Here is a 14,017-nt window from a genome sequence, read left to right on the forward strand (position 1 = left end):
CTTGCTCTCACTGGGTTCCTTTCTCTCTCAGGTCCCCACTCCTGTGCATCCATTCTGTCAATGGGGGTAACCAGAACATGGAAGCCACCTTGTAGTCTGGACAGGGAAGGTACTTAATGTAAAGAACTGCTGTCACAAAGCCTTGGACTAAGGGATGAACAAGTAAGAAAGAGGAGGCTGAAGAACCCCAGAGTTGCCGAGGCCCAGGGGCCTCTACCCCTAGGACCGGGGGAGCGTCTTCCCCTGGGGCTCAGATCCCACACCTCTTTGCACAGAGCATAGTGCTGGCTCACTGGGTGCTGCACAAGTCACTGACAGTGGTGTTCCAGGGAAATTTGCTGGAGACCTACCCTTTAGCACTAGGGGTCCTTGCTGGGAGGCTTCTTGAGGAAGCTGGCTACTGTGCGCTGCTGGTAATGTTTTCTAAGGAAGCTGAGCCCTCCTGGAGAAGGTGTTCCCCAGGGCATGGCTGGAGGAGGGCCAGTCCTGGAGGAGCCCGTCCTCCCTCCAGCGCCCCTCTAATGCTCTGGAGATGACTTAACAGGCCATGGGCAGCTGATGTCTTTGCAAGGCCACCTTTGTCTTCACAGAGAAGATAGGATTTATTTAGATCTGGGAGGCAAAATTGAACACCCCAGTGTATTTTAAAGTCAGCCTGTGCATTGGCTCATGGGATCTTGTCACTCAGGTTGTGCCAGTCTGGTGGGTATGAAGGGGACCTTGGTGCCAGTTTCCCTTGTGCTTTTATTCTATGGTATTTTTTGAGAAAAGTATCAATATTGAGATGTTATTTATTTTAATATAGTCCAGTTTATTAATTTTTTTTGTAACGAGTACCGTTCTATGTCCTGTTTGAAAAATCTTTCTCCAGAGTTTTCCACAAGCTTCTCTCGGTGATTTTTACGTGTAGGTCGGTATTTGGAGTTGAACTTCTGTGTTGTGTGAGCAGTTCAGTGCAGGTGTTTCCGTAGCTGACCTGGTTGTCCATGCTCTTCTCTGAAAGGCCACTGTCTACTCAGTTACCTGCCTTCTCGCCGGTTCTGTTCTGTCCAGGCCTGCCAGGACCGACCCTGCTGTCTTCCCGCAGTTGCTGCGCTTGATGCTCCTGCCTCCTCCTCTCTGGGTGGTGTGCACTGTTGTTGGCTCCTGTGTCTTCCCACGCAGGCAGACACAGGTGGGTGCCTCTGGTATGTGGAGTGACACATGGATCCCTGTGGGATGCAGCCGGGATTGTGTGCACTTCTGGAAGCAGTTGAACCCTCTGCTGGGTGAGCCCGTGGAGCCCTGCACTTGGTCCTTTCCTCGACTGCCTCTCAGGCAGGCTTTCTGGCTTCTTCCCTGGGGCTGCTGTGTACCGGTTGTACCCTTGATGCTTTTATAAATGGTCTTTTTTGTTTGTTCTCCATACATGGAAATGTTATTGGTTTTGAAATTACTTTTGTCTAGCAGCTTCCATACCTCATTTATGAATGCAAGCAACTTACACATTTTAAAATTTTTCTACACAAATTTTTTCATCTGTTGGGGGAGATGACAATGTGGTTTTCTCCTTTTCAGTTCTTAGGTCTTTGATTTGTCTTTCTGGGGAGATTCGTAGTAGAGTGTTGACTGGAAGGTGGTGACAGTGGGCCTTGGACTCCACCCTCGAAGAGGAGCGTTCTCTGTCTCTGCAGCTGGCCTTTAGTTACACTGTGTGCTGTGGATTTTTGTTGATGCTTGTATTTAGGACATGAAGTCCCTTTCTATTCTTTTTTATTGATTTTTTGGTACTGGGGATTGAACACAGGCCTACTGTACCACTGAGCTACATTCCCAACCCTTCTTATTTTCAGACAAGGTCTTGCTAAGTTGCTAAGGCTGGCCTTGAACTTGTGATCCTCCTGCCTCAGCCTCCCGAGTAGCTGGGATTATAAGCATGCGCCACTGTGCTATAATCAGTCCTTTAAAATTTGTTGAGTTGTCTCATACTCTGTTATTTATTATGAGATACTATATTTTCTTGAAAACTATATATTTTTTTTAAGTTGTAAATGGATCTTTTTTATTTATTTATGTATTTATATGTGGTGCTGAGGATCGAACCTAGGGCCTCATACATGCCAGACAAGCACTGTACCACTGAGCCATAACTCCAGCTCCAAGAAGACTATATTTTTCTGCAGGTTTTTTCTTGTTCTTGTTATTGTTGAATTTTTCTTTATTATTCATCAAATTTGGATGTAAATACCTAGAGCTTCTGGTAACAAGAGTTAACAGTCCTACCATGTGGGTTGATACCATCACGGGGATGCACCCAGAAGTGAGGTGCTTGATACTTGTGGAACTTTGGTCAGGTTACTTACCTCCCTGGGCCTCACTCTCTGTGCTTCAGCGTGGGATCACTACTCTCTCAAGAGGCAGTATTCAGGGAGGGTGGGTCCCATGAGCACTTGGGGTTTTCATTCAGAGTCTGAGCGAGCACGGGAGCACATTTCCATTACTTGCTTGGGAGCACATTTCCATTACTTGCTTGGGAGCTCTGTCTTTTTAAGCCACCCTTAGTTATCCCCACCTGTGTGCTGGTCAAGAGGTGGTCAGCTGAGCACTCACCGCGCTTTCTATTGCATATTCAAGACTGTGAGTGTGAGTTCGTATTTCATCTCCACAGTAACCTGTAGGCTGCCCCTGTAACACCTCACAGGGCTACCTGGGGAGGAGCTGAGTGGTAGAGTGCTTGCCGGGTACTCATAAGGTCCTGGGTTCTGTTTTAGTACTGCAGACATAAAACGAAAGAAAGAAAAGTGCTTGTTGAGGTTGGGAAATGAGCAGAAGCCTTTTTGTAGGGGGAGTAGTTGTTAGTAAACAGTTTTATTTTACTGTAAAATAATGGACTTTATTTTTAAATACACTTTATTTTTTAGAGCAGTTTTAGGTTCAAATTGAGAGGCAGGAACAGGTTTCATACCTAAATGCTTCCCTGACACGTGCACAACACGTCCCACCAGTGTGCTGCCTTGTTACAACTGACAAGCCTATGTTGACAGGCCATCGTCACCCTCTGTCCCTGGTTTAAATTAGGACTCCTGTTGGTGCTGTGCATTCTGTAGATCTGGATAAAGGTGTGATCAGTGTGTCTACCAGTGGACTGTCATGGAGAGTCGTTTCATTCCTAAAAACCCTTTATGAGCTGCTTGTTCATCCTGCCAAGCTCTTTTTTTTTTTTTTTTTTAATTTAATTTTTAAAAAAATCCTCCTCACTTCTGGCTTTTCCTGAGTGCCACAGGGTTGCAATCATACAGTGTCTAGCTTTTTCATATGACTCCTTCAGCTTGGTAATATGTACCTAAGTTTCTTCCTTTTTTTTTTTTTTTTTGTTTGTTTGTTTGGCTTGGCTTGAGAGCACATTTCTTTTTAATGCTGAATAGTATTCCGTTGTTGGGTAGAGCACAGATGATTTATCCCTTCACCTGCTGAAGGACACCTTGGTTTTTTTCCAAGTTTTGGAGGTTATGAATAAAGCTGCTGTAGGGCTGGGGATGTGGTTCAAGCAGTAGTGCACTCACCTGGCATGCGCGGGGTGCTGGGTTCGATCCTCAGCACCACATTAAAAATAAAATACCAATGTTGTGTCCACTGGAAACTAAAAAATAAATATTAAAAAATTCTCTCTCTCTTTAAAAAAAAAAAGCTGCTATAAACACTGTGTGTGTGTTGTGTGTGTTTAAGTCCAGTGTTTTAATATCAAGGAGTGTAGTTGTTGGATCCAAAAAAAGATGTAAAAGATGCTTAGTTTTGTAAGAAGTTGCCAAACTGTTTTCCAGTGTGGGTGGCCCATTTTGCATCCCCAGGGCAGTGCGCGGGAGTTCCTGGTGCTCCTCGTCCTCCCCAGTTCTTGGTGTTGTCTGCGGTCTGGCTTTTCTGCTGGCATTCTGTAGTTTGATGTCATTAGGTCGTTTCTGAGTCGTGTTGAGATCTTGTGAACATGGCGTTCTGCCTGTCTGTGCTGTGAGTTGCTAGAAAGGTGTCCTGATGGCCCCTTTACTGTGGGTGGGCCTCTGTCCCCTTCACTGTGTCAGTCCTCCTTAGGTGTGCCCTCGCCACTGTTACCAGGAGCAGTCCAACTTAAAATCATTGGGTCTTTCTGGTAAGTCATTTCCTAGTGGCTATCTTAAAAACTTTTTCAATCATTCTTTTTGTGTTAAGGTTATTATTATTATTTTTGCTTTGCTGTTGAGGAATTGAACCCAGGCCTTGGGCTTGGTGGGCAAGTGTGTTCTAATTTTAAGTGCTCTGTGGCTTCTTTTTGATTGGTATTCACCTGGTATATCTTTTTGCTAGTCTTTAACTTGTAGTATTTCCCTACCTTTCATTTTCCAAAAATCTCTTTTAAACAGTGTGGAGTTAGAGTTCTAAAAATCCAGCCTACAAATATCCCTCTTTTAATTCCAGTGATATTTGTGTTACAGTTATAGTCTTGTTAAGAAGTAAATTTTGTGTAAAGTGTATTGTTTGATGAGGCGTATTAATGTCATACCCAAAGTGTCATTGTGGAGGGAGGACTTTATACTTAAAAGAAACCAGCAGAGCTTCATTGAGTAGCATGGGGACTATTTCTTATTAGAGTGTCTGTCCACTGAATTTAATCAGATGTCTTTGTTTTTCTCTCTTTCTCATGCCCCTCAGCCTTTCGCTGTGGCCTGCAGTTTTTAGGCAACGTTGCCTCACGGAACGAAGACTCCCAGGCCATCGTGTGGGTGCACGCCTTCCCCGAGCTCTTCATGTGAGTGCAGAGGAGTCTCCTGACTCCTCAAAAGACAGCTACACCAGCCCCGGTGCATGGAGGTGGGAACGTGGGGAACCAGCCTGTGGCAACAGCGTCTAGGCCATAGTTGCTCCTGGGGTGGTGGGGGAACGTTCTGGGGGAGAGCGCCTGAGAGGACACTAGGCCCTGGTGGGGTTCCGTGATCCCACACATGTGCCCCCGACTATAAGTTCGTTTGCTGTTAAGAAAATACAAATCATGGGCCAAGTAAGTAACGTTGCTAAAGAACCTGAAATTTGTTAAGACCAAAAAAAACCCAATAATTGAACCTGAAACCTCAGCGCATGGGCAGTGAGTTAGCCTTTCCTTGCTTTCCTGCACGCACAGTGCTGTGTGCTTTGGTAGGTAGGGGAAGTGCACGGTATGGTGGCCAGTCTGCTCATTAGTGTGAGAAGCATGGGGAGCCAGTGGCCAGTCTGTGATCAGTGTGAGAGGCAGTGACCAGCCTGTTTTTAGTGTAAGAAACGGCAGTTAGTCTGTCTGTATAAGAAGGGGATAAGCAGCCCATGTGCTAACCTAGTATGTGGCTGACCAGTCTGATTATCCCTGTAAGAAGTGGCTAATTAGTCTTTTTACTTAGAATGGTTCCTGAGTCTTTTCCTGTAGATAGACTGTTTTTTAAAACCAGCTCTTCTAGTTCACAGAAGGTCAAGCACTGGGAGCACTGGACTGCAGTTTGTGGGGAGGGCAGACTAGGCTGTCAGAAGGGCAACAGTGCCACGTGGGGTGACTCATGGCTGTCCCAGGGTAAAGAGCAGAGGGGCAGCTGTCATTTATATGTCCTGAGCTGAGCGTTTCCTGTGTATTGTTTGTGTTCTTGCAGCAACTGCCCTGGGGGTAGGTGGTCCTGGCCCTGTATGGATAGATGAGACGGTAAATGGCTGGCTGGGTCTGAAGCCTGCACTCTGTAAATGGCTTGTTGCCCTAGTTCTGTGCTGCTTCCCTGCTGGTGTAGATCTGGGGCTTGCTGTAAAGTCTGTCTCTCAAGTTCCTGCAGACGTTGGTGTTGAAAAAGTGTGTGTGTAATGATTAGTAATAATTGAGCTTAGGCGAAAGAACACTCTAAGCTACAGAAATAGACATTACTTATATTTGAGAATTTTTCTCTGTAAGACATTTTGGGCACCTAATATATACCAGCTTTTGAGCTAAATGATTGTGATAACTTATTTCCATTTTTTATTGGTGCATTCTAATTGTATATAAATGATGGGATTCGTTGTTACACGTTTGCACATGCATACAGTATGACTGTAATGATTGGCAACTTAAATATATCTATTAACTTCAGATTCCATGCTTTGGTGGGGGAAATAAAGGAACAGACAAGTACATAACAATGCAACTAAAATAACCAGGATAAATCCAGAGTATGATAGAGAAATAGGAGGAGGGCCTATCAATAGTTTTCATGGTCCTTTTGTATGAGTTCATTTGATCCTCACAAAAGCCCTGGAGATATTCCGAGGCGGCCTTATATTCTATTTCATTTTTAAAATAGCTTTATTTTATTCATTTTATTTTTATGTGGTGCTGAGGATTGAACCCAGGATTGAATTCGCACGTGCTAGGCAAGCGCTCTACTACTGAGCCCCAGCCTTAGCCCTCTATTTTGTTTTTTATATCAGAAGACATACTGACAGAAGTGATGTGACTTTACTCTGTGCTTATGAGGCAGATAGAACCAAATTTGAGTTCTAGTTTTGGCAGACACTGGCATTGTACTGTTGGGCAAGTGGAATCAACAAATTCTTTCTCTGTAATCCTCCAGGAGGCTATTGTGAAGTTTAAATGGAAAAATAACAACAAAATCAGACAACCACCTAGTGCTTGAGCCCAGGTAGTTGAGAGTCTAAGGGAGCTGGGTTGATGAGCAGGCAGTTGGCTGGGGTTCCTGACTCCAGGCTCCGTTTCTTGCTACTGCCTTCTCTTCTTCAGATGTGCTGTCCCTCATGACTGGTCAGGCAGTGCCTGTGGTCATCGTGGTAACTCTTTTTGCCTGTTGGGTGTTCTTTCTAACAAGAATGCGTGTCCTAATGCTTTATAAGTGTGATCATTTTTATCTTTCTTTTTTTTTAAGAGAGAGAGAGAATTTTAATATTTATTTTTTAGTTCTTGGCGGACACAACATCTTTGTTGGTATGTGGTGCTGAGGATCAAACCAGGGCCATACGCATGCCAGGCGAGCGCGCTACCGCTTGAGCCACATCCCCAGCCCATTTTTATCTTTTCTAATCAGGTGTGAAGTTGCTTTTTGCTCCGGAGTCCTGAGTTAACTGCAACTTTTTATTGTGATTTGACTTTGTATTTGCTATTTTTATATTATTACTATTTTAATGTTTAAAATCCAAAGTATTATGTCTTCTTCAACTGCTAAAAATATCAGTATGTACTGAATTTACTAATGGGTTTACTGTTACTTGTGTTAAAATAATTTCTTGTTGCTAAATTGAACAAAAAATCTCATTTCTTCGTTTGAAAGGTCTTGCTTAAATCATCCAGACAAAAAAATTGTTGCCTACTGTTCAATGATTTTGTTCACATCTCTTAATCCTGAGAGGATGAAAGAACTGGAAGAAAACCTCAATATTGCAATTAATGTCATTGAAGCTCACCAGAAGCAACCTGAGTCAGAGTGGCCGTAAGTATCTTATTAGAAATAAGATATTTATTTGCATGAGGACGTCCTGACATATCACTTTCCTCACAGAGATTTTTTTTTTTTTTAAAGAGAGAGTGATAGAGGGAGAGAGAGAGAGAGAATTTTTTTTAATATTTATTTTTTAGTTATTGGCGGACACAACATCGTTGTTTGTATGTGGTGCTGAGGATCGAACCCGGGCCGCACGCATGCCAGGCGAGCGCGCTACCGCTTGAGCCACATCCCCAGCCCCCTCACAGAGATTTTAAGTAAACATTTGAACTATGATAATTAAACCATAAGTTCAGACTTACCATATGGTCAGTAAAATTACCAAAATTTTTGGGCAGAGTCTGGAAACTTGGGAAACAGGCGACGCTCAGTGTGAGCTGGGCTGGAAGCATGGGGGAGGGTCTTCTAGGTGGCGGTGGGGCATTCTTGTGGTGTGAAGGAGGCAGTGCCTGGGCTCTGGGAGTACGCAGATCAGGCCCCAGCATGGATCGGGGCAGCCAGAGGTTGTCCTGTGTAAGTGACTCAGCTGCGGCTCACCTTGTCCCCTACAGAATGCAGGCCTTGTCTCTGTTGCTTTTAAAGTTTTTCTTAGTCTTTAGAAGTTAATAATGATGTCTTAGCATACATTTCTCATTTTGGGGTTAACTCAGCCTCTTGCATCTGTAGGTTTATGTCTTTCATGAAGTTTGTGACGTTTCCAGCCATTATCTGAATATTTTTCAACCGTACATTCATTCTTGCCTTTCTTCCTCTGGGACTCCACGCCAGTTACCCACACAGGCCACTGTGGTGACCAGTGAAGAGACATGAAGAGACAACAGCCATGTGTAGGTTTAGACAGTTTGTTCCTGAATGGACAGAGGCAAGCAGCCAGAGGGGTGGGTGACAGGCATGTGACTGTGAGATGGCCCATGGCAGGGGAGCCACTGGTCAGGGTCCTGCTGTGGCACAGCTTGATGAGGCTAGGGCAGAAAGCGTCAACCCTGTTTAGAGTGACACCTCTGCAGGACTGTCTCATGAGAGTCACAGCCCACGTGAGGATGTGGCAGGGCCCTAGGTGGTGGCCTCAGGTCTTGCATATTCTCCTGGTCCAGAACCAGCACAGGGCGTTCAGCTAAGGCTCAGGTGAGCTGCTGTTGAAGCTCTGGTGTCTAGGCACATTAGGGGTCTCCAAGTGCTTTGGGGGAATAGCTTTCCTGCAAAGTGGTGGTCCTCTGGTTTTGTTCTGTAGGTCCCTGAGGCTCCACCCAGGCTTTTTTTCTTTTTGGTTTCCCGTTTATTTTCTCTCTTAGCCAGGACTACACTGTGTAGATTTTGTAACTTAATAGTAAGTTTTGAAATTGGCAAGTATGAGTCTTCCAACTACGATGTTCTTTTTCAAGATTTTTTTTTTTTTTTCTATTTTGGGTCCTTTGCATTTCTGTGTTTTTCAGGATCATCTTTTCAGTTAAAAAAAAATAGCTAGAATTTTGCATGAATATGTAGATCAGTTTTGAAAATATAGCAATCTTAACTAGATTAAGTTTTCCAAACCATGAGTAGGGGATGTTTTCCATGTATTTAAGCCTTCTTTAAGTTCAGTGATGTTTTGTAGTTTTTATTGTATGAGTTTTGCATGACTTAAATTTATTCGATTGCCAATGGATTGTTTTCTTGATTTCATCAATGGTATTTAGTGATGCATGAGAAAACACTGCTGTGTAGAGAAAGAAATAGAGTTGGTTTTGTGCATTGGTCTTGTGTCCCGAAGCCTTGCCGAGCTTGTTTGTTGTCATGACAGGATTTTGGTGGTGTTTGGGGGTTTCCTGCGTCTAGGAACCTATCCTCACGCATCAGTGGAGTTTTGCCCTTTCCTTACCTGAGTGCCCCGACTGGAGATTCTGTGCAGTGTTGAGTCTGAGTGGACAGAGTGGTTCATGTCAGTCGTGGCTTTGGGTTTTACCACAGAGCCGTGGCAGCGTGGGGGCTTCTGGCTGCCTTTCGTCGGGGTGGGAGCAGGCGTCCTGGGTGCTCTTGTCTTGTCGAATGTTCTCAGTGGTTAAAGGGTGGTGCGTTTTATCAAATTCTTTGCTGGCTGTTAATATGATGGTTTCGTCTTTTTCTATGGCTTTGTTTTTTAGTTTATGAATGTTTTATACACGTGATTAATTTTTGTATTTTAATCCAACTTTGCATTCCTAGAACAAACCCTACTTATTGATGGTGTGTAGTCCTTTTTACATGGACTTAGTTTGTCTGTGTTTCTCTGAGGATTTTTAGATCTATATAAAGTGGCATATTGGTCTGTAGTTGTCTTTTTTTGTGTGTGATTTTTCCCTTTTTCCTGGTTTGGCATCAGATTAATGTTGGCTTTACAGAATGTGTTGGTTTCATTTTTATTTATTTTCTGGTGAAGTTTGTGGAGGATTGGTGTTAATCTTTAATTATTTGGTAGAATACACCAGCGAGTGTCCGGTCTTGGGGAGGTCTTGGTTGCTTATTCATTCTGTATTTGTCATAGGTCTGTTTAGATTATCTGCCCCTCCCTGGGTCAGCTTTAGTACATAGCGCCTTTCTAGAACTCGGTCTGTTGGACTTTCTAATTTGTTGGCACATGATTAGTCACAGTATTTCCTTAGGATCTGTTTATGTAAGGTTGGTAGGAGCCCCCTCTTTGGTCCTGATTTTAGTAATTCAAGCCTTCTATTTCTTTCTTAGTCACTGTAGCTAAAGGGTTTTTGTTTGCTTTTGTCTTTCCAGACAATAAATTTCAGGTTTTGTTGATTGTTCTCTATTTTTCTGTTTCCTCTCTTTTGCTGTATATCTTTATTTGTTTTGCTCTTCCTTTGTTAGTTTCTTAGGGTGGAAGTTAGGTTGCTGCTCTGCCGTCTTCCTCTCTTTGAGGATCTGTCACCTTCCTCATAGGAACCACTTTCATTCCCGTCCTTCAGTACCATTAGTTTTGCAATGTGGTGCTTTTTGTGGCCTCAATCTCAAGTTATATTCTTATTTCCCCTGCGATTTCTCCTTGAGCCCACTGGTTATTCTAGGAGTTTGATGTTTAATTTTTACTTGTTTGTGTATTTCCTAAATCTCCTTTTAAAAATTGACTTATAATTTCACTCCATTGTGGTTGGAGCACATGCTTTATATGGTCTCCTTCTTTCTGAAGGCATTGAGGCTGTTCCATGGCCCATGGCATGGCCTGCCATGGAGTGTATTCTCTGTGCACTTGGGACAAGAGGTGTGTTGTAGGTAGGTACCTCTGGGTTTGTTTGGTGTGTGGTGCCGTTCAGGTCCCCTGTTTCCCTGTTGATCTTGTGCCTGGTCCTGTACATCATTAGAAGTAAATTTTTGTCCTTCCACTTCAGTTCTTTCAGGTTTCGCTTCAGTTATTTTCAGGAGTCTTTGTTGTGTGTGTGTGTGTGTGTGTGTGTGTGTGTGTGTGTGTGTGTGTAATTGTTACATCGTCTTGAGGAGTTGACCCTTTTTTCCAGTACAAAACTTATCAGTGCTTCTGTCACTTACGTTTAATGATCTTCTCCTGTTCACTTCAGATCTGATTTTCAGGTTGTGTTCCTCACATTGGTCAGTTCTTCAGGGCCTAGACTGCTTCCAGGTGGCCCCTGTTAATCCCACTTTCCTTCTTATGTGAGGCTGCAGTCTTTTCAGTTTTAGCCCTTTTTTGTGTAAACTATTATCCTTCTGTTGAAATTTTACCTACATTTAAAATTACTTATGTTCTGAACATTGATTTGTATTTGAATTGCAATGTGCAAACAGACAGAAGATAGTACATGAAAATATTTTGGAGATTTGAATTGGAAAATGTCCCTCAGCATGCAAATGTAACATGACAGGATGAGTCTTGAGTCAGCTCACTTAGGAAAATTTCCTGTAGCTGAATTTCATTTTATTTGATAAGTATCTTGGATGTGTATTTTAACAGCATGGAATAAAGGGCCAGGGTCATAATGGCCAAATATAAAGTCCCCTTCAGAACAGCCCAAGGTAAACGGTATCAGAGGCCACTGCATAAGATGGAAGACAGGATGGCAGCATGGTAGTCAGCAAGTCTTTGTCATCCTGCGCTGGGTGCTTGCTGTGTGACGGGAGAGAAGCTCTGCGTTTGGCAAACGATGAGATTGCAGACTACGCAGAGGCTCCAGAAGCTGTCTTTTATCTTTTTTTAAAAATTTTTTTTTAACTCCCTGAAAATTGGAGAAAGCCCACCTTCTGCTCCTCTTACCCTAGCCTTGTGAGATGACTGGCAAAGAGCATCACACCACATGATCTTAGAACTCAGGGGCTCATTATCTCTTCATTTCTTCTTTTTTCTTAGAAAGGGGCAAATGAAAGTTTTCAGTGCCTCTGGGTCTTTTTGTTTGGGTGTACTGGAGTCACAGGAAAGTGTAGGCAACAAAGTCTTTGGGTCTGTTTGGTTTGAGTTAATGAGATAATGTCTTTCTAAAAATGTTTGTTTGTTTTATTGGTAGGTGTGACAGATGTTTTCATACTCTTAGATAGCCCTAGATGAGTCCAAGCCTTCTATTTTGAGTTCATCTGATGGTGAGTTTGTGTTGGCACATTGGAAAAGACTCCCTGTGAATCTGTGGGACTGGGAGGCAGAGAAGGGGACGTGCCTGCTGACCTGGGCTGCTCTGGCTGCTTCACTTTGTCCATGCAGCCGCCACGTGCAAGAGAACCCTGAGACCCAACACCAAAGTTGCACAACTAACACCCAGCAGAGAAAGATCGAACGCTTGCCCCTTTATACCTCGTCAGGAATTACTGATCTTCAGGAAGAGGTCTGCATCTCAAGGGCAGGTCTGAGCACCGAGCTTGGCCTTTTGGGATAAGCTTTGGTCATTGTTTTGAGCTTGTATCCAATTTCTTACAGAAGTGATGTGGCTGTGAGTAGAGCGGTCTTTTTTGTCCGTATTGAGTTATGTAGTCGACTTCTTTTGTGTGAGAAAGGTTCATTTCCAGACTGATGCCCCCTTTGCTCCTGGGTATGCCTCAGGTACCTGTGTTTTTGTCCACTTCAGCTTAGGTTCAGCTGTCCTTCCTTCTGCACTGGGGACCTCTTGCCCTTTTGCTCTCTGCCGTCTGTGTGTTCCCACTTGCAAGGCTCTTGAGGCATTCACTTGTCCATTAGACGGGCAAGTCCCTGAGGCAACATCAGTGTTCTTACTTGGATCCTGACCAGGTTGTGTTCCGGCAGGTGAGGAGCACTGTGGTGTCGTTATGGTGATGGAAGGCCAGTGCAGCCAGCATGTGCACAGAAGGGAATCTGTTGGTTTATGTGACTACAGAGTCGTGGGCCCAGTGTGCCCAGGGGCTGACCCTCCTGTCACATCTTTGCCTCATCTTCCTTCTCTGCTGCCTTTGTCCTCAGCTTTGTTTTCTGCCTCCCTTCCTGGCTCCTGTTCTTTGCATCTGCTCACAGTTGGTGGCCCCTGGCTGGTCCTTTGGCCACTTGTCTGTATCAGGGCTCATTCCTGGATGACCTCATCTAGTATTGTAGCTTAAAACACCTCCTTTGAATTGATGCTCTCCAAATTGAGGTTCCTGAGCTTGGCCTGTTGTCGAGGCTCCAGATGAATGCCTACAGCTTCCTCCCAAATGCTTTAAGTCAGCGTCTCAAACCTGTCAAGGCTGTAGCCCAACTTCTGCTTGCTTACACTTAAAACCTGCGTGGTTCCACCAGTTTTTAGTAGAGACCCTGAGCCCACTTGCTGAGGCCCAGGTTCAGACCTGTGAGTCATTCCTGAGTCTTCTGCCCACTTAGACTCCTGTGCTCTGTCTTCCAGTTCCAAGTTTGCTTATGTTGCACCTTCACTGCTGCGACACATCCAGGTGCCGTCTTCTCTTGTGCAGAGGGGATGCTGCCAGAACGCTTTCACTCGTGTCTGTCCCTCCTCTTTCTGGCAGAAAAGGGCCCTCTGCTCACTCTGTGGTGGGGCTGCAGGGCTGTGTGACCGACAGCTCCAGACACCAGGCTTGGGCTCATTTTTTCTTTTTTTTTAATATTTATTTTTTAGTTGTAGATGGACACAGTACCTTTATTTTATTTTTATGTGGTGCTGAGGATAGAACCCAGTGCCTCACATGTGCTAGGTGAGTGCTCTACCCCGAGCCACACCCAGCCCCTTGGGCTCATTCTTGAAAGAAAAAAATTCTTGTTATTCAAAGAAGGAGAAAGGGATGTGAGACAAGAAAACAAAGTGGCGGACACTTTTTAAGGACTTAAAGCTATTTGTGGACTGGTGCTGCATCTTCACTGCCTGCGGCTTCTTCAGGCTTGCCTGCCGTTTGATCTCTCTTCCTTTCTGTTGGGTTTAGATTCTGACGTGTTGATACCAGCAGTGGGAGAAGCAAAGGCCTTGATGCTGAGAGGTTAAGTGTTGTGCCCAGCGTCACTCCCTGCGCATGTTGGGACACACTCGGCTCAGTTCTCTGTGAGATCTCAGTGTTCGCAGCCCTCCCCCGAGAACAGGGCCTGGAAGGAAGGGTGGCTGGGGTGGGCCTGTGTGTGGTGCTTTTGCCCAGGGCCTTGCATGGGGAGCCTTTGGGAATCCTAG

The 14,017-nt window shown here is 44.4% G+C and overlaps 1 protein-coding gene across 3 annotated transcripts in view; it reads left to right on the forward strand.

The window, feature by feature from the left end:
• The window catches only part of ATXN10 (ataxin 10), a 156,521-nt gene that overhangs the window by 50,347 nt on the left and 92,157 nt on the right, over positions 1 to 14,017 (forward strand). For all 3 annotated transcript variants that reach the window (XM_081309786.1, XM_081309785.1, XM_081309787.1), the window contains exons 4-5: positions 4,663 to 4,759; positions 7,284 to 7,442. In XM_081309786.1, the coding sequence (XP_081165912.1) occupies positions 4,663 to 4,759; positions 7,284 to 7,442 (256 nt within the window). The remainder of the gene's footprint in view (positions 1 to 4,662; positions 4,760 to 7,283; positions 7,443 to 14,017) is intronic.

Source organism: Spermophilus citellus, assembly GCF_964194105.1.
Source record: "Spermophilus citellus genome assembly, chromosome: 10".
Classification (NCBI taxonomy): Eukaryota; Metazoa; Chordata; class Mammalia; order Rodentia; family Sciuridae; genus Spermophilus; species Spermophilus citellus.